The 23,551-nt window shown below is 38.7% G+C and overlaps 1 protein-coding gene across 2 annotated transcripts; it reads right to left on the bottom strand.

Annotated features, from left to right (window-relative positions):
- Positions 1 to 5,637: 5,637 nt before the first annotated feature.
- DNTTIP2 (deoxynucleotidyltransferase terminal interacting protein 2) lies at positions 5,638 to 21,812 on the bottom strand. 2 transcript variants are annotated; one of them, XM_051993316.1, is made up of 7 exons: positions 20,565 to 21,812; positions 18,313 to 19,874; positions 17,071 to 17,209; positions 13,977 to 14,072; positions 12,869 to 13,033; positions 9,510 to 9,619; positions 5,638 to 6,879 (listed from the first exon to the last, which is right to left on the bottom strand). In XM_051993316.1, the coding sequence occupies exons 1-7, from the start codon at positions 20,640 to 20,642 to the stop codon at positions 6,786 to 6,788; spliced, it is 2,244 nt and encodes a 747-aa protein (XP_051849276.1). In that variant the 5' UTR covers positions 20,643 to 21,812; the 3' UTR covers positions 5,638 to 6,785. The 2 variants fall into 2 exon arrangements, with proteins under 2 accessions (XP_051849276.1, XP_051849277.1); XM_051993317.1 differs by lacking the exon at positions 20,565 to 21,812 and adding an exon at positions 20,038 to 20,535.
- Positions 21,813 to 23,551: the final 1,739 nt, after the last annotated feature.

Below are 23,551 nucleotides of genomic sequence, written 5' to 3'. Positions count from 1 at the left end.
TAGTGCCCTGTCCTCATAGAACCTTGTTTTATACAAACTAACACACAGGGTTAACAATGTATATGCCTCATTCTGCATCTGTATTCCTAGCACTTAGCACTGTAGTTGCTACAATATGTAATAGATTAAGATGATAGATCACACACTTGTTACTCATGTAATTATGACATATTTAGTGGATGAGTTATTCTCTCAGAGAGCTAGCTGCCCCTCACCCCTTGGCTTTGTGGATATCACTTTTCTCGTGTTATTCCAGGACATTAATTAGCTCGTCATTCCTATTTCATAGCTCTAAAATCTCAGATGGTATGGTGTCCAATCTATTCATCTGACAGTTGAAAAAATTGAAACCTAGACAAGCTGAATGACTTAGAAGAGCACTTGGATCCTCTGATTCAAGGGCCAGCACTATTTCAATTGTATGAATTATCCAATCAAATAATGGCACAGTCTCACCTATTGCATTTCTGTTAAAACTCTCTTAGGCATACTTGTATGTAGTTTACTAATTGGACCATTAGTCCACCCTCTTATAATAATTAGTTTGTTTTATGCCTGAGGAGGCCACATAATGGCCCCTCAAGTCCATGTGATTTTCTCCTCTACTGCTTTATGGAATTTAGATTAGATGAAAAATTAGGAGTACTTTACAATTGCTCTGAGCCCCCAGTTGGGAAAATTCTTAACATTTAAGCAAAACTTGGTTCTCTGTTTTAAATTATATATGTGTGTGTGTCTGGTTAACCCCACTTGATAGCTGAGGCAAAAATTTAGTTTATCAGAAGACACATTTGGATTTAGCAGCAGAATGTTTAGTTGATAAGATGCTAGAAAAAGAACAGACCTTCTCTTGAAACTTGCCTTAATTCTTACAGAGATGGGTACAACTAGTGAGACTAGCCCACATTTTCTGCTCTGACATGCCCACAGCTCAGTCCTTCCTTTTTCTGGATGATCCCAGAGCTGACAGATCTTTCTTGTCCAGATAGAGATGTCCTTGAACCTTCCTCTCTACTGCCAGGCTCCCCAAATCTCCCTCTACTCCAAATCTCTAGCTGGGCTTCAAGTTCATTTTGTCTTCATTTCCTCATCACCACCAGTCAACAACTTTCCCACCAGCAGGTGACACAAGTATTCTGGCAGTTTCCCCCAGACTATTGCTCCTGTTTTCACCTTTAACCTTGTAGCTATTTCTGTGAGGAAAGAACCAACCAGCCCTCACCAATCGCCAGCTAACTGGCATTCAAAAGGCAGGTAACAGTCTAATTGAAACATTGACAGCATGTATAGGATAAATCAAACTAGCACCAGCACCTTTCCCATCCCATCCTTTCAAACTCTGATGGAGATAGTCTGGCACCTGAAACTAAAAGCCTTGGGAATAGCCATAGTTTCATTCCCCTTCATGAGGCACTTCTGGATCACATCCCAAAGAACTTTTCATCATGGACATTCCCACCAGCCTTGAAATTTGAACAAAGCCCTCCACTCCCAGGGCTTCTCCCTTATTGGATGACCCCTACCAGAACCTTCATTTGAGGAAAACACGCAGGCCAATCATGTCTTTATTCCCTTTTTTTTTTTTCTTTTTTATTCCTTAAAAGCTGGACTCCCAGACTTTTCTGCCCTGATACTGGGTCCATATCACATCATTCTCCCCCTTCATCTTCCTTTTGTGAGTTTTCTGAGCCTATTAGAATGTTAAATTTCTTAAAAGCAAGAACTGTCAGTACTTTGAAAATTACATCTTGTTCTGCCCTGCCCCTCTCCATCCCCCCCAACCAGCCACCTCTAGTTATGTTAAGGAGCAATAAGCAGGAAATAGTTACAAGAGGGAAGTACTATACAAGCTGTCCTAAAGCTCAAAGGAGAAGAATTTACAAGTCTCATCCTATATTAACCAAAAACCAAAATTGGTCATTCTCTATGCCAAATTAGCAGAGCCATCTAAGTGCTCCTGTTGGGACTTTCTAATCTATTGTCAATCCCAGACAGATTCCAGACCAGCAAAACATCAAAAGGTGTTGATAACTTTGGAGTGACATGGACATGTTAATTTTAGTTTTACTGATAACTTTAAAATGATTTGGATAGGTCAATGAATCCCAAAGGCAGCACAGATAAGAGTCCATTCTCTCCAACCCCCAAAACCTATACAAATACCTCAGGCTTCTGCTTCTCCCCCTCTCCCCATTATTCTATCTCCATGCTACCTCATGCTCCCAACTCTAATCTTGGGCTGAGTGATTTCTGACTCTCCCTTTCCCCCTTCCCCATCCTTTTCTTTATAGTTTCCTTTCACCATCCCATTCTGCTTCTGTCCCAGCTGCCTTCTCTGTACCTTCTAAGGTTTTTTAAGTCTGCTTGCCATGTTTTCCCCACTTGCCAATCATGGCTTTCCTTTCATGAGTAACCCAAGAACCGGGTGTGCCTGCCATTTCATAAATGACCAATTCTTATTTGTATTCACAGCATTAATAAGCACTTAATGAACTCTGGATTTTGTTGACCTTTCAGTCTGTGCTAGAAGCCATTGTTTTGGGAAGCATCCCTTGTGCAGATGCAGTCTGAACTGCTCCTTTAGGTATTAACAGTCACTCTATTGAAGACCTAGAAAAAAAAAGTTCTTGCCACCAAAAGCTCTGGCACTGTCCAATGGTTCAACATCGACAACTGGCATGAGTTTAAACAGTGGAAATGATAAGAGGCATTACTATCTGCTTTGCCACTGCACTCTGACCATGAAATCTTCCATGTGTTGACTTCCATATTAGAAGGAACTCCTTGAGATTAAGACTGTCAACTCCTTTGTGTAATTCAGTGCTTTGGACATAAATATTTAATATTCACTTCATTTCATTTAACAAGCCCACCCAACTTCTCCAACCTGAAAGATGTAGCAGCCAATTCAAGTAAGGGTTGGAATAGAAGCTCAAGTATGTACTATACTTAAAGCCCCCTAGTGCTTAGGTAATACCTAAAATAATGCTTAAAAGTTGGTTCACTGAAGATCTTGTACATCTAAAACACCGTTAATGCCACAGACACAAAGGCAAATCTTTAAGAGCATTTCATTAGACAAGTTGACACTGATACACTAGTTACACTTTGCACCGCTCCATCTAGTCCATAAAACAAAGCATGAGGGAACTTCTCAAATATTTTGCTAAAAATTAAGTAAACCATGTGCCTAGGATTTCTTTGATAAGAGGGGAGATTAGTATTATGTATTAAGATATATGAATGTGAGGATATCCAGGAAACAGAGAGAAAAGGTAATTTATTATTTGAAAGATCAATGGAGGAAGAAACAGATGTCATTGGTGTATATTATATATCATTTGGACAGAAAGAGAAAATAGGTGAAGTGTTTAAAGAATAATCAGAATATTGGCCCAAAAAAAGCCTGATTAGTTGTGATGGGAATGTCTTCTGAAGCTCATGCTGCTCCCAAGCAAAACTATGAATTTGACTTGCCTCAAATGACAATTCTATTTTTCAAAAAGATGCTTCTATCTTAGTCACCAGAGGAATCAATTCTGTTAGGAATGGAGAGGAGGGGTTGAAATGTTAAAAGCCTTAGAACAAAGTGACGACACATCCCCTTGTAGAATTTGTGATAAGAGGAACTATAGGTATAGTTTAAGAAAAATTCCAGATAAATGGAATACAAACTTCAAAGGGTTCAAAGAAAATATGGTTAGGATCTAATGGACTCTACACTCTAAGGCCAAGTGAGAGGAACTTTAAAGAATGAAAAAGGTTGTGTGGGGCAGGAATACACTGGCAAAGAGACAGTTGTGTTATATGGAGAAGCTTCTTGTGGTATGAGAGCCAAGTAAAAATGCATCCTGGATTTACCTGACAGTGCCCTGTTTTATCTAATTATTCTTGCTAACTAGATGCTAAACCCACTTGGGTGAAGGATGCTTCAGTAGTTTAACACCTGTTAGTGACCTCTAAATTAGTATGATGGGAAAAGTCTCAGCTGCCTTGTCCTAGGATTCAACTGCAAATATTAGTATTTTCTCTAGCCTGAAACTCTCTGCAGACATTTCCCTTTAAGTAGGTAGAACAAAAGCTGAAGCCTCCCCTCTCACTTAAATGGATTGAGGACTGTGACCACATTTGGGCCTAGTCTTGCTTAGAGCCCTGCTTTTTCTATATTCTGAAGCAAGGAGGCGAGTGCCCTCTTCTGTTATATAGCAAGTGCTGCAAAGGCTGGAAGCTGGCCTTTCCCTCTCTCTCCCCCCCCCAATCCTTAAAGGGAGTGGCCAAGGAATGAAGGAAGAATGGCTATTGTCCTGGAAAGTTACACAAAACTATTTTACTTGTTTTTCTTGTTCCCTTCAAGTTGTTTTGCGTTAAGAGACACGCCTGACGCCTGAGAATTCTGCCAGTTTAGATGGTTCTCAAAAACAAAAAAACAAAAACCTGTGCTTAAAGAATGTTTTTTTTTCCTGGCAGACATGTGTCCAAAGTAGAGTATTAATATTTTGACAGCCTTCATCATGGCTGCACTAGTTGGACTCTTCCCTATCCTATTATGACCTCTTCATGAATCAACTCTATAGTGTCTTCTACAGGAGGGAATAATCCCTGAACTCATTTTGCTGACCCCCAAATGGATTTCTCCAACTACGCCTCTTCTCACTCACAGACTGCTTTAGGATGTTGGGAGAAAAATCATGAAGTTACCTTGAGTGGTCGCTAAAAATTAAGTTCCTCAACCAGACTCTCCCTGAAGCCAGAGACCTCAGCAGTTTCCCCAAGGCTGGAACCTCTAACTTCCTGTGGCTCTCAGGCTGCCTAGCTTTTCAGCTGAAGACCTCAACTCATACTTCACTGAGAAAAAAGGCCATGTCCCCAGCCTCCTCTTCTTCCCCTCCCTCTCCATGGGCCAATCTATGGCCAAGTGTTGTCTTTAGCCCTCATCTCTCTGGTCTGTATCACATGACCACCAGCTTCTCGCCACTGCTGCCCATTCTCCATCCCTGTCAAAGGGAGGACATAATCATACTGAGTCAACAAAAGCCTTTACTAAACATCTACAGGCCAGGAATGGTGCTAATGCTGGGGATTCAAAGGCAAAAACTTTCCCCGTCCTGAAGGAGAGGAGCTCTTGGTCTAACAGAAGCGACAATGCATCAGCAGCAATGGACAAATGCACATGTTCCAAACATACGCAGGATAAGGCACGGGATAAAGGAGGGAAGGCACCAACATGGGAAGGGAGGCACAAAACAAAAAGAGGAGAGCAAAGGCACAGAAAGCCTTCTTGTAAGTTCCTATTGGCTCCAAGACCAAATATAAAATTCTACTTGGCATTCAAAGCTTTTCCAATATTCTTACCCTTAACATATTCTGAAATTCAGGGATACCGGCTGTGCTCTATGCCTGAAACTCTCCCTCCTCCTCTGCTTTTTGTGGCTGCCCCCCAAACCTCTTTGTGCAGATCCTCTCCCTCCCATTCCCCCATTTGCCCTCAAAAATCACCATCTACTGTTTTCTTGTTTACATCCCGTCTTTCCCCTTACAACATGACTTCCTCGAGGGTGAGGACCATGTTTGTTTTCCTTATAGACCCAACACTTCATATAGTGCCTGGCATACAGAAAACAATAAGTGCTTGTTGACTGAGTTTTGTTCTTCCTTTTATTGAGCTATTAACTGCAGCCCTGAAGTTTCTCCCCAGTAGTCTTTCTTCTGCCCATCTTGGGCAAAGGAGAATCGATCTAAACTCTCCTCTGTGAAAACCCTTCAAAATAAATCTGAGGACAAAGATGATGCTTTCTTCCAGTCCCAGTACCTTCAAACGATCCTTAGCTGAGATGATTTCCACTCCCTTTATCATCTGGGGATGGACAACACACTACAGCAAAGACTGGATTTGGAGTTAAAACCCAGGGTCGAATCATGACTATTGCTACTTGTGTGCTAATATCAACATCACTACCACCAATTCACATTTCTATGGGGTTTTAAGGATACACAGTCCAAGTTTCAAATATCTTCATCTGTAAAATGAAGGGCTATATTGAGGTACACCATCTTTAAGGTACCTTTCTAGCCCTACATGCTGTACTTATGACTAGCTTCAAGCTTCAATACCTTCCTATAATTTGTCACCCCAAAGGAGAGGAATGCATAATATGAAGATGACAAATTTCATGTAGTGAACATAATTCTTACCTCTTAAGCCTTCAATGGAGTTTTAAAGTGAGTTTTAATTTTTTTTTATACAGCACAGTATAGTTATCTGTAAAATTTCATACTAAAACATGTAAAATGAAACAGGATATATTATCACTCTGATATTCTATGATCATAACTATCCCAAATCTAAAAATTATTGTACAGGAAGAACATTCATTTTTATAAAGCTCTTTTAGAGCAGAAGAGACAGTGTCTTGAAAAATGTTGGCACTCCCTACATTGCTTAAATAACCAAAAGACACTGCAAACATGTTAGTGATATTTTTAAACTTTTAAACATTCTAAGTCTTTTTGGGTCTCTTAAAGATCTACACATCTTTATCTCCAAATCACATGATTTCTCTTCTCTCTTTTTTCCAAAAAATAAACACACCAATTTCAACTGCAAAATTAAAAAATACACACAAGACTCCCCTTATAACTTTTCCCAGGGGACAAGCTATATAAATAGGGCCAGCCCTACAGTATATTATTAGTATGACACCAGCAGCTTTCAATATATCTTTAGCGAATAAAGGAAAAATGAAGATAAAATAAAAATCTACAAGGTATGTTTAGGTAACTAAATGTTAGTTTCGAAATTTCTTCTTTTTCCTAAACTTTTTTCCAGCTGCATTATTGGCTTTTTCCATCATGATCTCCGTATACTTCCTTTTATTGTACCTGAAAAGACATTGAAATATCAATTAAGTATAACATATTAAACATTTTTAAAAATCTTGACTTTTCTAAATCGTTAACCTTCAAATGTTACTTTCAGATGCAACAGAGCATTTTAAAACCAACAAATCATGTGAAGAAATAAAGACTAACAGCAAATAGGAAATCTACTTTCATTTGAGGAAACAAATGGTTTCTTTGAAGAATCACAACGGGGAAAGCTATGCCTCTTTTCATCCCCTCCTTCCCAAGTGAAACCTTGTTGATGTTTACAAATGCAATGCATTTTTCTATTGGATCTTGGAAGGGCTGAAGTATTACAGTCTTAAAAAAAAAAAAAGCCACTGTTCAAAGTCAAGTCCAAGAGGTTATAAAATATTCTCATTAAAAATTGTATTGCCAATGCATCTGGAGGACCACTGGAGTGCTTTTTGTTCTTGGCTCAAGCTGTCACAACAATCTGTTGCTCATAACCTTCCTGTGAATTAAACAGCAAACATGCTAAACCCAAACCAACAAAGATGAATGATGAAGTGGCCTAAAGGGGGTGTGTGTGAAGTGTCGGTGGTGGCGGCGGTGGGAGGGGGAATGGCACTCCCAGCAGAGCCTGAAATGCAGCACCCCTCCTCCATCTCCCAACAGGCTTAATTCCCTTTGCATGTGGCTTGTGTCATACTTGTTATGTTATTTGTGAATATGCCCTGGCTCCTCTACTAGACCTTACAAGTCCTATTCATTTTTGTACACTCCTTCCTAACCAAAAGCACTGAGTTGTACACAAAGTGGACAATTAAAAAGCATTAACTTAGGGAACAGAGATGAGGAGTCAAACCTGGTTCAAACTTCTTTCTCAAGACCAAGCCATCCCTTTAAACAAGATTAATATTAAAGTTCTTTAAAAAGCCGGGCATTTTAAGTAGTGACATGTTTTCTTAATTTGCATGGGTTTCATTTGTTCTAGACTCTCCTCAAATACATGTGTGCATAATGTCACCCTCCAATTCTGATCCAGAATATAAATACTAATGACTTTTTACTATTTATGACCCATTTAAGAGGTAGAACAATTTGAAATAGTTCTGGCATTTCTGTGACAATCTGCTTAAGATTTATAACATAATGAGGTAATTTAAAGCATCTACTAAAGTAAACTACAGATGAATAAGCTTGTAAACCTCCAAAACTGCAAAGATATCTCAGCTCTTTTTCATCTTGTATGTGTACAAAGGGTCATTTCATCTAAATATAAGTTAGGATGACAAGTAACATATTTTCGTGTAATTTTTTTTTAAAGGTATTAACTTTAAATATTTCTGGCTACATAGGTCATCTTGAAAGACAACATATTTTCTATCTCACTAGCTTCCATGGGTCCTGATCTGTGCAGGGTGCCTCTACAGTCTCCTCCTTGATATAGCATCTATTGAGACCATCCTAGCTGGGTTCTAATACTTTCCGGCTTCCCCCATCCCATTCTGTGGCAACACACAATGGTCCACATTCTGTCCTTCCTCTGTGAAATCTTTTCTAATCTTTACAATTCTCCAGCCACAAATGACCACAGGGCTAGAGTTAGAAAGTACCTCAGTACCTACCTAGTCCACCCCACTTGAAGGAATCCCCTGGGACAACAAAAGTAGTAAGCCTAATACCTCAAAGGAGGTCAATATCCCATAATCTCTCTAAGCAACTCATTATTTTCTATTTTCGTCCCCAAGGGCAGGAGCATTGACTATATATTGGTAATTCCTCAGAACTATAAGCTTTTTATCAAATCAGCTTTAGCCCCTTTTGACATCCCCTCTCACACACACTTCAATATATTATTTAAACAAGTCTTTCCATAATTCACGTACTCCTGACTCCTACCATGGAGGTTCCTGGTAGTTAGTAAATGTAGATACAATTCACCAACTTCACAGGCAGTTAGTTTAACTGTAAGAAAATGTATTGTAAAAATATGCTTTTCACTAAAGAGTAACCAGTTATCTTACAAAATAATTATAAAAGTCTTTTGACTCTCAAGCTCCTCTAGCATATTTTAAGTGATCCGAATTACAAAAATTCCTATCACACACTTTTTTTTCCCCTGAGGCAACTGGAGTTAAGTGACTTGCCCAGGATCACACAGCTGGGAACTGTTAAATGTTTGAGATCAGCTTTGAACGCAGGTCCTCCTGACTTCGGGGCTGGTGCTTTTGACACTGTACCACCTAGCTGCCCTATCACATGCTTTTAAAGTAGAAATACAGACAGGATAAGATTCAAATATAAAAGGGAATGTGAGATCACTAAGTCCAATCCTCTCATTTTATAGATGAGAAGCCGAGATCCAAACAGAAAAGTTAAATGACTTAGCAGTAGAACTTGTATACAGAATATGCATGAATAATTCTCACCTTACTGAGCATGTGTTTTCATCTATAAATTGGGGGTATTGTCTATAGAACTTACCTTACAAAATTGTGATGATCAAATGAAAAATGTAAAATTCAAACAGTCAACTCTAAAGGGGAACATGTGACGCCAGTTATTAAGTGTAATACAGGGATTCAAAAAGCAGGACTCTTTCCAATATAACATGCTGTCTTTCTGAAATTTTTATAACTAAAACCTCCCCAAAATAATTCTACCTTCTGAATTCAGAATCTGCCAGCAATTCTTCCACAATTGTTCTTTTCCTTTGCTTCTTAGGAATTCGAGAATGATAGAAGTCAGCAGGATTATCGGCAATTGTTCCAACCTGGAAAAGATGGATTGAAACGAGAAAAAGTGAAGACAAGAAGCACCAATTAAGTGTTTACTCTGTACCAGGCACTGGGTGATGACAAGAGCTGGGGATAAAAACACAGCTATGGACCTCAGGGGGCTCACTTTCTAACAGGGGAGACAAGAGGCAAGTAACTGTACACACAAGACATAACCAGGGAAAATGGAAGGTAACCTCAGAGGGAAGTGTGGCAGTTATGGGAGAACAAAAAGCCAAGAACATCAGGTGTAGGGAGAAGTGTTCCTGGCCTGGTAGATCGAATCCAGAGATGAGAGTGTCAAGTGTGAGAGCAGAAGTAATCAGAGCAGACTAGGAGGAAGCAGATGAGGCTATAGAGGACTGAAATCAGCTCCGATGCACAGCACTCCTCAGTAGAGCCCAGGAGCAAGAGCCAAAAAATAGATGGTAAAGTTTCATCCAGGATTGGTAGGTTAAGATTAGGTCAAGTTCAGGGAAGTAAAAGGGCTTCTAGTATATGAGTCAGTCTAAAATGAAAGTGGTAAATTGAGGGTTCAAATTAGGTGAGTAGGAAAGGGAATGAAAAATGAGTGAGGAGGCAAGAAGAAAGGAGACTGCATCCAGTTGAACTTTTAATTACTGGCATTAAAAACAATGGAAAAATATATGCATAGTCACTTTTTTTCTTTTTTTAGAGCAGCTGGATTCACAGCTGTTTGTTATCTCCTCCTGAGTTACTTCAAAAGCACAGTAGTGAAAAAGCCTTGAGATATCAAGACAATGAGTATTTATTAAGCACCAAGCACTGGGGATGTGAAAAATGGCAAAAACAGTTCCTGCCTGCAGGGAAGTCATCATCTAATGGGGAGACTATGTATGAATAAGCTACAGATAGGAGAGGTAAGTGGGAGGCAGTCTCAGAGGGAAAGTTCTAGCATTAGAGGGAACCAGAAAAGGCATATTGTAGAAGCCAGATTTTAGTATTACACAATAACAGCAAGATTGTATGATGATCAATATGACAGAATTAGCTTTTCTCAGTGATACAGTGGTCCAAGAAAATTACAATATACTTAGGATGAAAATGCCATCCGTATTCAAAGAACTGTGAAGATTGCAAATTGAAGCATAATATTTTCACACTCCGCCTTTTTTCTCTTGTGGTTTTCCCCTTTTATCTTGATTTTTCTTTCATAACATGACTAATATGGAAATATGTTTAAAATGACTGTACATGTGTAACTTGTACATGTGTGTAGATAAACTTGCTGTCTTAAGGGAAAAAAAATTTGGAACTTAAAAAAAAGTGAATGTTGAAAGCTACATGTAACTGGAAAAAATAAAATGCTATTAAGTGAGGAAAAAGAATTCAGATTTTAACTGGAATGTGAGAGTGTGGCTAATCCTCAGAACTGAGAAAGAAGAGTTTCCTATTTCCAAAGGGTGCAATGATAAATCCTTCACTAAACCACTCCAAGAAAGCATGGAAGTGGGCCATTAACATGCTTATGTATATGTGTATGTAGTTCGAGAATTGGACTAATTTGAAGAAGCAAATTCATTAAGAGGTTGGCTACAGACTCATTTTTCAAAGCTATAATTGCTTTTAAAAACTACCTATTAATGAGCAGGGCCAGGAGCTCATTATATACTTCAACAACAATACTATATGATGATCAATTCTGATGGACCTGGCCATCCTCAGCAATGAGATGAACCAAATCAGTTCCAATGGAACAATAATGAATTGAACCAGCTACACCCAGCGAAAGAACTCTGAGAGATGACTAAGAACCATTACATTGAATTCCCAATCCCTATATTTTTGCCTGCCTGCATTTTGGATTTCCTTCACAGGCTAATTGTACAATATTTCAGAGTCCAATTCTTTTTGTATAGCAAAATAATGGTTTGGACATATATACTTATTGCGTATCTAATTAATACTTTAATATATTTAACATCTACTGGTCATCCTGCCATCTAGGGGAGGGGATGGGGGGAAGGAAAGGAAAAATTGGAACAAAAAGTTGGGCAATTGTCAATGCTGTAAAATTACCCATGCACATAACTTTTAAATAAAAAGCTATTAAAAAAAAACTATCTATTAAGTCAGAGTGACTGAGAACTGCAGGAAAATACCAACAAGGAACAAAGTTACAGGCCTATAAGGACTGTTATCCAAACAATGAAGTTTCGTGAGTATAAGTTCCCCAAGCATCAGTAATTCAAGCATGCAACAGAACAAGAACAGAAGGCCTGATTTTCCCATACATATTTAGCCAAACTATACATCTCATAACCAAAAACGTCAATGCACAGTAAGTTTTACTAATCGTCATTTGTGACATCTTATCCTACAGTGTGTAGCATGAGACCTTGCTGATCCCACAGACATCAACTTTGGACAAAGGTTACACTTTCTGATGTCCTTTCATCAAAAATAATTTCATTTTGTAAAAAGTACTTGAAGAAAGTTAATACTTCATCCACCTGAGAATAAATAAATCTGAATTTAAAACACTAGTTATTTCATTAATTCATATTTCATTTCTGATATAGCAGAAAGAATACAAGTCTAAGTAAATAATGAAGATTCCAAAATTTTATCTAAAAGCCTGGGCATTATTGAAAAACAGTAAACTACTAACTAGACTCTTTTTTCTTTCTCACAGCATCGAGCTTAAAAAAACAAAAATATTCCTTACATTTTTAGAAGATGGTGGGGAAGAGGGTCAGGGTCACATAGGAAAAGGCAGACACTGTGATAAACAGCTACTGCTTACCTAAAGAAGACTAATGCCAAGGCAATTGTGACTTTTTGGTCTAAAAGTCTAAGACTGAACGGAATCTCTGTCTGTCTCTCCTTTCCTCCCTTCCCTTTTAGGGAACCTACCCAGAACATTTACTAGAATGTCAGGTCTGCAGTCAGAAGGACTCACATTCAAACACAGTCTCAGATATTTCCTAGCTGGAGGATTTTTGCCTCAGTTTCCTCATCTGTAAAATGAACTGGAGAAAGAAATGGCAAAGTAATCATGTCTCTATCAGCAAAATCCTAAACGGGGTCATGAAAGTTGAAAATGGCTGAACAAAGGTCTATCCACTGAGCACATGGGGAGGATGAAAGAACAACCTAATTTAAAAAGCTCTTGAACACAATCCCTTTATAAACTATTAACTACCGAAAGGAAATGACAATTCTAGCGACAGCCAAATTATAGCTGTTAATCCAAATTAAAATAAAGGAATGCTGTTTCTTACCTGGAAATATTTAGGAAAACCATCTCTATCATTTTTCTTATAAAACCTTTTAGGGTCCATACTGGCTCTCATCTGCAACGCTTTGAGGTCATTTTTCAATTCAGTTGTCAATTCTGGGGCTTTCATACCAAACCAGCCATCTCCTGCTGTTTTTTTCCGTTCCTCCTGAAATTTAGGTTGCAGAAAAGACATCATATGTTTTATGTGCCAGCCAAAAACATCTTTCCCTCAAATTACACAGTGAAGAATATTTTGTGAATTGGCATCAATGAATAAGATTTAAATTTGGAGCAAAAAAAATGTCTCCTGTATTTTCATTTTGTATAAAAAAGAGAATGAATACATGAATATGAAAGGGATTTTTCAGACAACTCTAAATATACTATCTGATAAAGGAAATGGGAGAAAAAAACAGAAGATAATTATTTCTATAATAGTTTTCCCATTAAACACATACTATACCATTCTAATGGTTCTGATAACTCATAAAATATCTCCACTTAGAATTCTAAGAAAATTAAATACACCAAACTTTTTATTTCATCTCTATTTTAGAAAGCCACTTATTCCTATTATTTTTGGCAGAGAAGAAAAAATAAAAAGTAAAATTAATTACTGTTCTTCCAAAACTATCCAAGGGTAAGATATTAAGTTTGTATGCCCCTATGATATTTCACATTAGTGATAGGAACCCTCATCTAATTTTTTTCTTTTTACCTACAAACAGCTTTATGATTTACCCATAATAGTACTCTGAAATAGAATACTGTAGGAAATAGAGCCCCTGTAGGAAAAAGTGGAAAACCACATATTTTGACTTTATGTTCATTTAAAACAGAACTAGATTCACTGACTGACTTGACTTTGTTGAAATGGCTACAAGCTAATTAATGCAAACTGAGATGTGCTTCTTACATGCCACACTGGTTGGTCACACATCAATTATACAATGACATAAGCGCTATTCTTGAGCTCCCTCTTTAACCTATACATAAAACTGTTTGCCATTTTTGGTGCCACCTAGATTTTTGTAAAATGTAAATTACTTGAAAATATTTCTGGGGTGTTCCACCTCCAGTGAGTGTTAAACCAAGATCTCTGTACTTACTCTGCGTTTTTTTTTAAGTTGAAATTGTGATTCTTTGTATGGTGGGATGCAATCCTTCTTTTCAAAATCAGGAGTAATTATGGTTTTTTGCAAAAGCTAATTAAAAAAAAAGAGAAAATGAATGAGCCCCTGAATGCTGTCAGAGTAAGTTAAATAAACAAGTCATAATTTGTGTTTTAAACTGACTAAATTTAATATCTTCCAACGGTTGTAGTCTATGTCTTACAACTCATTTTAAGCAATGTTCCTAAAAAGCTTGTGTAAATTAGATCACACACAAATGGTACTATGAAGAACAATCTTTAATTTAATTTAAACAATTCTTTAATGTTTATGAATATATGCATTTTATAAAGGTAATTAAGATAGTTCAGTGGATAGAAGAGCAAACCTGAAATCAGGAAGACTGAGTTGAAATACAGCCTTGGAGTTTTTCTGTGTGACCTTGGGCAAGTCACTTAATCTGTTAATGGGGATAACAACATTACTACTCTAACTAGACTGTTGTAAGGATTAAATAAGATTATGTCTGTACAGCATTTATCCTACATGCTGTTCACTCTATACACATTTGTTTGAATGCCGCCCCTGACTGTAAGCTCCTAAAGGGAAGGCACTGTCTTTTGACTCTGTATTTCTCTGCTATAGCAGTGCCTGACACACAGTCAAACATGACATCAATACTAGCTATTATGATTATTACCTTAAAAAGATCTAGATGATTATGTAGTACTTATTTACTAACACAGTGCCCCACTATATTTATCACCATAAAACTGCCCACATAAAACGAATATATGAAATATGTAAGGCAATGGGATGAGTAAATAGTCTCTTCTCTGGCAGAATCTGACTGAATTATGAACAACACAAATCAAAACAGCTCTTTTTTCTATTAGTATAATAGTTATACATCTTAATTTTCTGTGGCCCGAAAAAAAAAAAAGGCCCTAAAGATACCCTAGAGAAGCAAATGACTTATCTTTTGGCAACAATTAAGATTTCTGTTTTAGGTACTTTTGGCTCTGAAAGGGAGCCACAAAAACTTTAAATAATGTTTCTGAATGTGAGTTAATTTCCCAAGTACAGATAAAAATTGTCTTGCTTCACTGGCTGTTTATAGAGTTGTTGTACCAGATATAGACATCCAGTTAACTACTTAGTCAAGGTTACAGTTTTACTCAATTTGGGGAGATACTTCTTTGGGTTTCCTATATTGCAATGAGGCTACCACCTGAGAATACATAACAGCACAATGGAAAGAGCATGGAATTTGGATTGGCAGAAAATGAGAATTGGGTTTGAATTCACAATGATTGTGACTATAGACAAATTACTTAACTTGTAAGCCTCAATTTCTTCCTCTGAATTTGGGAGGAATAGGCATAAGGCTAAGAATGTCTAGACCTGGATTCTAGTCCTAGCACTACTGCTGACTGGCTATGAAACTCAGGGAAACCTTAGTTTCTGAGTCTGTTTCTTTATTATCAAATTAGGAGAGTGGGAAAATGCATTTTTTTCCAGCTCAAAAAATTCTATGAATTCTTTACAGAGAATTTACTGCCTTACTTCACTCTCTCCACATTCTGATATACTTGGACATGTTTGCTTATAATTATAAAAATAGTATTACTGCTCCACATCATTACATTCCTTCTGTTTTTGAGTATGCCAGAATTAATAGATGTAACAGATGGTTGAAAGAGAGTCAGAAAACACTGATGGCAGAGGACCAATATAAGGACAATGCTATTGAACCTATAGACATGTCTAAAGCTAGATTTGATGTTAAGTCACTTCTGAGTACAATAGAATTCTAGTAAATGATTCAAAGGAGAAATCTTAAAAGATGTCTTCAATTTATCAAATATTTGCATGTGTAATATACTGTGCTAAGGGCTAAAGTCTATGAGAGAAACCGAGCACTCCCATTTACCCACTATAAAGCACGTGTTTTGAGGACTAGGGTAGACCATGATACCCATTATACAGATTCAGAACTGGGAAATGTCACAGACTGAGTAAAGTTAGAGTCTGAGAAGTCTAATATTTTTGATGACAGCACAAAAATTACAGTCTGGTCACAAATATAATAGAAATAAAGACCAGAAAAAGATAAGAGGAAACGTTAGCAAGGTGAGCCTGGGTTAGAGGAAAGAAGAGAAAAACTTTCTGCCAGGGGCAAACAGAATAGGTTCAACTTTCAAAGAGACTGCATCTGAGCAGGTTCTTAAAAGACAGGCAAGATTTCAACAGGTGGATGGACAGAAAATGGGACAGCATGGCAAAGAATGAAGGAAGGAAAATGCACAGCAAAACCAGAAAGCAGCAAATAGTTCACAATGATGAACATGCCTTCTATGAAAAGGAGAAGTAGAGAAGGATAGAGGTAAGCTCTAGAAAGACCTTGGATAATCTTAAAAAATGGGGGCATTATTTGGTAATGACAAATATCTAACTGAAGGTTTCTGAGCAAATGAGTGATACAATCATTTGTGAAAGCTAATCTGGCAGCAATGTGTGAACTGAAATGGCAGACTAGAGAATGTGGAGCTCAATTAGGAACATGTTAATCCAGCCAGGGGGATTCTTGGAAGGCCTTGGCAAGGATGGAAAGAATAAGAAGGAACAGAGTGTACATTACACCAATATTATTGGTATAGCAATGAAAAGAGATTTGCATAAACATGATAGCAAAGTAACAAAACTAGGACAAATGAAGAGCTAGTTTAAAGTGAGATTGAGATTATATTTCATTTGAAACAGCCAGGTAGATAGCTGGCATACAGTAGGAAATATGTACCTAGAACTTGGAGGCTACAGATATATATTTGGGAGTTTTCTGTATATAAATGATATTGAAATGTCATTTCCCAGGAACAGAGAGTTTGAAGAAGGTTGAAGCAAGCAGTAAGAATCTCTAGCTGGAACTTAAATAAATGCTATAGGGAAAGAATGAATATCATTCTTAAATTTACTTTTTAGTACTTCAGTAAAGTATTCATTAGATTGAGCATTTAAATAAAGGAAAATGAAAATATGTTCCAAAGGACTGGTGGTGTAAAAAAATAAAAGGATATGTTATTAAACTTACCTCCTTTTTGTTTTTTTCCTTTATTTGTGTAAGGGCCTTTTTGTTGAAGTCCATTTTTTCTGCATTAAAGTTAATATATAAGCCTCCAAGTTGTTTAATACTCAAACCAGGGTCTATGCTGCTACTTGACAACTTCAAGCTGAAAGGAAAATTATCATTTAAAATTAAAAATTAAAAATTTAATCTTTAATTAAATATTCACAGAGTTTTTAGAATTTTTAGAGCTGGAGAAAAATACATGAATGGTATTTTTAAAGTAAAATACATATGGGGAATATGCTAGAAATTAATATGGTAGGCTTAGAGTTTGCATAAGGACCATTTCTCACTTATCTTCAAATGTATTCTACTGAGATTGTTAATTAAATCAATAATTAACATTTGGATTAAATGTTCTTGAAGATCATAATTTTTAAATTCCTAATTCACTTATATTTACAGACATTTAATTCTTTATTATAATTCTTCAGATTAAGATATTTGATTTTATCAAGAAGTCTCAAATAGCCAATTTCTTTCTGAATACACAAACGGTAAAAGAAATTTATTAAAAGCACATTTTACTGTGCTAATTCTGAAATGCGATGACACACTAACCCACCTACTTACTGGTCCCTGATTCCTTCCACATTAAGTGCTAATGTTGGGAACCTATAGCACATCTAAGAAACAGCAGGGCTCTAGCTAATTTCAAATAGATAACTTATTCACAATTCATGAGGAATCAACAAATTTGCTTCGAAACCAATCTATTCTTGTTAACAAATATTTACCTACTGCAAATTAAAGTATGTTTGAATATGAGACAGTAGCAAAGGAAAACTAATCAAGGGGAAAATTATTTATGCTCCATTTCAATCTTGGTGGCAGTCAATTTCCTATTTAATTGCCTACACACCCAGATACTTACTCTGCAATCAAGGAACCCAAGTCCCAACAAAGTAGCTAAAAATGACAGCTGCTTTCTTTTTTAAGTTGGTCCCAACTTCAGTGCCCAAAAAAACCACTGGTAAAAGCAAATGAGTGCTCTTTTCCAACATTCAAAATACCTAAGTGTCACTGTGGATATGCTTCAGAGATAATGCCATCTACAACCATATCGAGCATCTCTGAAGCAAAAAATATTCATCCTACAGACCCACTGGCCAGCTTACTCATCTAATATTTGCAGGAAAAGTTAAAGGAATTTAATACAGCATACAAGCAAGAAACCCACATTCTTCAATTCATATACCAACTTACAGGTTAGACTTAGTGTTACTTAATAAGTCATCTTCATCTATGAACTCATCTTCCTTTTCTTCCTGATCTATAAGTTCCTCTTCTTCACTTACTTCTTCTTTTTCTTCTTCATTTTCCTGCTCACTAGCTATTTCACTTGCTTTTTCTTCCTCTATATAAAAGTTCTTGTCAGAACTCAACCCAGGGGTTTTATCAATGATGAAGAATACATCACTTGATGGGTTATCTTCTGAATCTTTTTCAGGTGAAAGCTTCTGCTCATCACTCTCAATAAAACACAATGTATTTTCCTCAGTCTCACTTTCTTGCTCATCACTGCTGAGAGCTAACAGGACAGTATCATTGTTATCTTGGGACCTGCTGGAAACAGAGGTAGGACTTATCACAGTATCACCTTCTAAATGTTCTTTTCTGTCATCAGTATCTTCAATGATGCTGATTTTGCAATCACTGTTCTCATTAACAGTAATTTCTGTAATATCATTGATTTCCTCTGCCTTTTTATTCTGTTTGCTTTCCTCCTTACATTCAACTAAAAGAACAAAAGCTTTTCTTACCCTGTCAGCATCTGTCATTTTGTGCTCTAATTTAGTTTTATCTGGTGTTGACTGGCTTTGAGAACTAAGTTGTTTTTCAAAGCTGCTTTGTTCAAGTTCTTCACAATTTGTTTCTTTTTCCTCCTCCAATATATGAAGCTCATTATTTAAATTCTTTTCTTCTAAAGATTCTTTTGCCTTGGTACCTTTCTTCCTTCTTGTCTGTATTTTTGGTTTCTCTTCTGAACTTTTCCCTTCAGATTTATCATCAGATACCTGAATTTCATCTTTACGTTGATCAGGCCTACTTCCAGAAGGAGCACTCTGCTCAGCATCTGAACTCTGAGTATTCACACATGCAGATTCAGAGATGTCTTCTGGTTGGGAAGGAACTACATGTTCATCCTTCTTTACATCTTTATCATCTTCAACTTCAACTAGTACCTCAATTTCTTGCTTTAATTTCCTCTGTTTGCTCCTCATTGTCCTTTGGTTCCCAATAGATGTAACACCTGAGCACCATGACTCGGCATCAGAAGTTTCTTCAGTCAATAAAGCAGAATTTGGATCCACCTGGAACTTAGTCTCTCTCTGTTTGGCTCTTCTGGTTCTGACAGGAGATGCCAGAGGGGCAGACAGAACTGAGGAGCAGGACTCTGTTTCGGAAACTTCCCCTTCATCGCCAGACTTGATGGATTCGCTCCGAGCAGCCTTCTGTCTAGCCCTGGTTTTGGATTCTGGCTGACAGGGAATGATGATGCGCCTTCTCCTTGTGATCCGGACTGTCGGTTCCTGGAGTCCAGAGGCGTAACTACAAGTAGACTCAGCTTCCGAGACCTCCCCATCTGTTACCGATTCAATGACCTGTGCTAGGGCACTGCGACTTCGACTGCGGGCCCCTCTGCCTGTGGGAGGATCCTGCAGGGGAGGCTTGGAGTCCACCTCATTCGGGGGGTCCGTCTTCGAGTCCTTCATGTCTTCCGGCTCTTTGCTTTGCCCCCTCCTCGCTCTGGGGGCAGGTGAAACCTGTAAAAACGGTCAGAAACAGAAATCCGTTACCGAGAGGGAGGGTTAGAATACATAATGTGTGAATAAATAATGCGCGAAAGGAGCTCCAGCCTGGGACTAAGAGGCGCATTCTCGTCCCAGCTTGGCAGCGACCTCCCTGGGTGACCCCCCGACAACTTACCAGACCTCTCTAGGCCTCAGTTTACTTATGTGCCAAAGGGAGGGGCGTTGGGGAGATGACCTCTGGGCTCCTCTCCAGCTCTACTCCTCCACTCTACGGCAAGACTCCGGCACCAAGCCCCACCCGCGAGGGCTGCTCGCTCTGCCTGACCGGACCTGATCTCCGAACACAGCCCGGCCCCGAAGTCCGAAGGGCTCGGGGGAGCCGACGCTACCTAACGTATCGGAGCCGAGGGCAAGATTCTCAACTCTGGCGGCGGACCACGCTGCAGGACGGGGCGGGGCTAACGGAAGGCGGGGCACGCACGTGCCACCCCGCGCGCATGTGCCATGACGCCACTACGCTCTTCCCCCGCGCCAGCCAGGCCGGGGTCCGCAGCTCGCGTTGCGTCATTCAGAGGGCCCCTCCGCACTTGGTACTGGTTCCCTTTCCTGAAAACCGAGACTCATTTCCTCGGCTCAGGCTGAGTTTGCAAAGCGGGGGCGGGGAAGGAGAAAGAGGAGTAATAGCGAATGCCCGGCTCCTACCCTGCGCCCCGGGGATTCACTGATCATAATTTTCCCCGGCAAAGGCTGCTCCGGCCGCATCGATCTGGTGGCCACCATCCTGCTGATTCTTTCAGCCGCCAGCTGTTGCAGCCTTCACGTTCTGACACTTCCTTCTTTTAGGACGCCCCGGAAATACGTTTTCTAATCCGGTCTTAGCCATTTTTTTCCATTCCCGGAGCTTCCCTCCCTAAATGACGTCACTCCGGGGAGGGGAAGTGCCGAAGTCCCTCCTCGCGAGGCGTTTCCGGCTCCCTGTTCGGTTCCGTTTCCGTAGCTGAAGATCACTGAGCCGGGGAAGGAAAGTAGAGTGAAGAAGCTGGCGTCAAGGTTCATCTCTTCCTCCCCTAATACTTCCGGGTGGAGATAAGTAGGTAAAAAGCCAAGACCTAGAATCGAGCGTTTGGCGCCTCTTCGTGACTTCTGCGTGAAAGTTTGGAGAAAAAAGTGACATTCATCCCATCCTAGAGTTACCCCAAGCCTAACCGATCCCCAACGCTTCAACTCTCCCATGTTTTCCAGTGGTGACTAGATAACCCTTGCTTGTTGAGGCAGCTTGAATCTGCCAACCCCGGATCATGCTGACTTGCCCACTTTTCGCTTTGTGACCTCTTCCCCCACTCCCCTAAAATTTTGTATTCCTACCCACAAAAATATTGAGCCCTTTCTGCGAATCGGGTTTTGTGCTAGGCTCATCAAGTACAGTGATGAAATGCAATTCCTAATTGTTATATTTTAATAAGATTAAGAACGTACCAAAATACAGAAATATAAAGTCAAAATATATTAAAAAAAAAAAAAAACTAGGTAGTTTAGGAGAGAGGGCACTAGTGAGCAGGGTTTAGGAAAGCTTTCCCTAAGATTCATCTTGAACAAGGTAGTAGTCTTTCCATCCCCATTGAGTATAGGCTCCTAGAATCAGGAACTGTTTTGTTTTTCTTCGTAGTGCCTGGTACGAGACTGCTTAAGAAATACTTTTTAAGGGAGTCGTACTTTTGTCCATTTTATTTTATTTTTTGCTGAGGCAATTGGAGTGAAGTGACTTGCCCGGGGTCACACAGCTAGGCAGTGTTGTCAGATGCCACATTTGAACTCAGTTCCTCCAGACTTAGATGTGCTCTATCCACTGCGCCACCTAGCTGCCCCTCTTTTCTCTATTTTAAAATGAATGGCTAGTGCACTAAACGACTTCTTAAAACCCCAACTCACCTTGCATATCCTGTAGTGCAATGGAGTGGATCTTGCAAACGAAGAAAAATAATAAATGGGAGGTTATATTGTGGATTGCTTGTTGTCTTGATGAAGGGGAAGGAGAGAAAACTGGAATACAAGGTTTTCAAAGGTCAAGATTGAAAATTATCTTTGCATATATTTGGGAAAAAATACTATTAAGGGGAAAAAAGAAATGGGAGGTTAAAGTCTTATAGAGTACTGAGAAATCTCATACCTTTGTATTATGAATATTTTCCTAAAGGGCACAGCCAGAAAAGTCTCTCACACAAAATGAAACTGTGTGGTTCAGAAATGGTAAGGGGTCACCATTTAATTAAAAAAAAAAAAAAAAAAGCTGGAGAGATCTCTAGAAGCAAAGCAAAGTTTATTATCCATTCTCTAGAGAAGGGTGTCCCATGAATCCAGCAAGCAGTCTAAGGAAGAAAGCACCCAGGGGGGCGGGGAGATTGAGGGGGGCAGAGTCAACAGTTTTAATTCCTAATGCAAATACCCGCTCCCACTACTGACCCTCATCCTCATTGGCTGAGGATCTTACATTCTAAACTAGGGAACTACCCAAGAAATTGAACTTGACCAATAAGTACATAGGTGCCCATATTTGACTGAAATAGGGAGACATTGATGTCATAGGAAGATAGCAGGAAGGGGACTTAAGTATGCCCTTGACTCAATGCTTAAAGTCCTTCAGGCCTACTCAAACTCTGAAATAGATGAAGCCTTACTTTCACAACTGTCTTGAAAGATCTCACTTCATCTCGTTCAAAACTGACTATATCTTGACAGGAAATGTGTGTGTGGTTACCGGAGAGACATCTCTAAATCAGCAGCTGTCTGTGAATTCCAACAATCAACTACTTAAAAAAAAAATCATAAAAACATTAAGAAGGAATTGAAGGGATTAGGACAACAAATGTCCTAATGTCTTAAATGTGGGAATTTAGTGATCCACAGTGGCTCTATCTAGTGATTCAATTCTGATTCACTTATAGGTTTAGTCCAATTTCTGTTCTGTGAGAAAACTTATTCAATTGTAAGAATTGTGAAAAAACCTTATTGTTTGAACCTAGCCCTGCTGAGTTGAAAAGCTGGACCATCCTACTTGCTGCTTAGAGACCCTTAACTAGGGACATACTGATCAGAAACTCAATCAGATCTAAAGACACATACATGGAGTGTTCTCACATTTGTACATTTCAAGCAACCTATATAGCTTATCTGAAAACTGGCCCCATACTGATCAATCATTTACTGTTTCCATGTTCCTTTGATTGTTCAGACTGATTTCAAAGAATTGTACCTATTCACTCTTCTCCTCCCAAATTGGAACTTCTCTAATTTTTCTTCTGTTAGAAATTTATTAAAGAAGATTTTTAAGGAATCTTAACATTTCTGACCAAAAGCAGGCTCTGTTCTTCTTGAGGAAGAGAAAACCCTGAGCACAAAAGAGGGAGCAGCTTTATACTTATTAGCTTGGTGCAGTGCTGCCTTTCAGAGATCAGATAAGTCATTTCCCTTCCTGGTGACAATCTTTCTGATAGGCCCATTGTTTCTCCCTAAATGAATAATCATACTTTCCCTCCATCATACATCTCATGTTTGTTTGTTTTTTTTAATTGAAACTTTTTATTGACAGAACATATGCCTGGGTAATTTTTTTTTTTTTTTACATTATCCCTTGCACTCACTTCTGTTCCAACTTTTTCCCTTCCCTCCCTCCACCCCCTCCTCTAGATGGC

Source organism: Antechinus flavipes, chromosome 4 (assembly GCF_016432865.1).
Source record: "Antechinus flavipes isolate AdamAnt ecotype Samford, QLD, Australia chromosome 4, AdamAnt_v2, whole genome shotgun sequence".
In the NCBI taxonomy this organism is placed as follows: Eukaryota; Metazoa; Chordata; class Mammalia; order Dasyuromorphia; family Dasyuridae; genus Antechinus; species Antechinus flavipes.
The sequence above is the reverse complement of the archived record's forward strand: the minus strand, read 5'-3'. Positions and strand labels throughout refer to the sequence as shown.

Excerpts from the sequence above, each read along its gene's own strand:
- DNTTIP2 (XM_051993316.1), bottom strand. The coding sequence starts at position 20,642 with ATGGTGGCCACCAGATCGATGCGGCCGGAGCAGCCTTTGCCGGGGAAA. Across the intron at positions 14,073-17,070 it reads AGGAAAAAAACAAAAAGGAG|CTTTTGCAAAAAACCATAAT; the intron begins GTAAGTTTAATA and ends TTTTTTAATTAG. Across the intron at positions 13,034-13,976 it reads AACTTAAAAAAAAACGCAGA|GAGGAACGGAAAAAAACAGC; the intron begins GTAAGTACAGAG and ends CCTAAATTTCAG.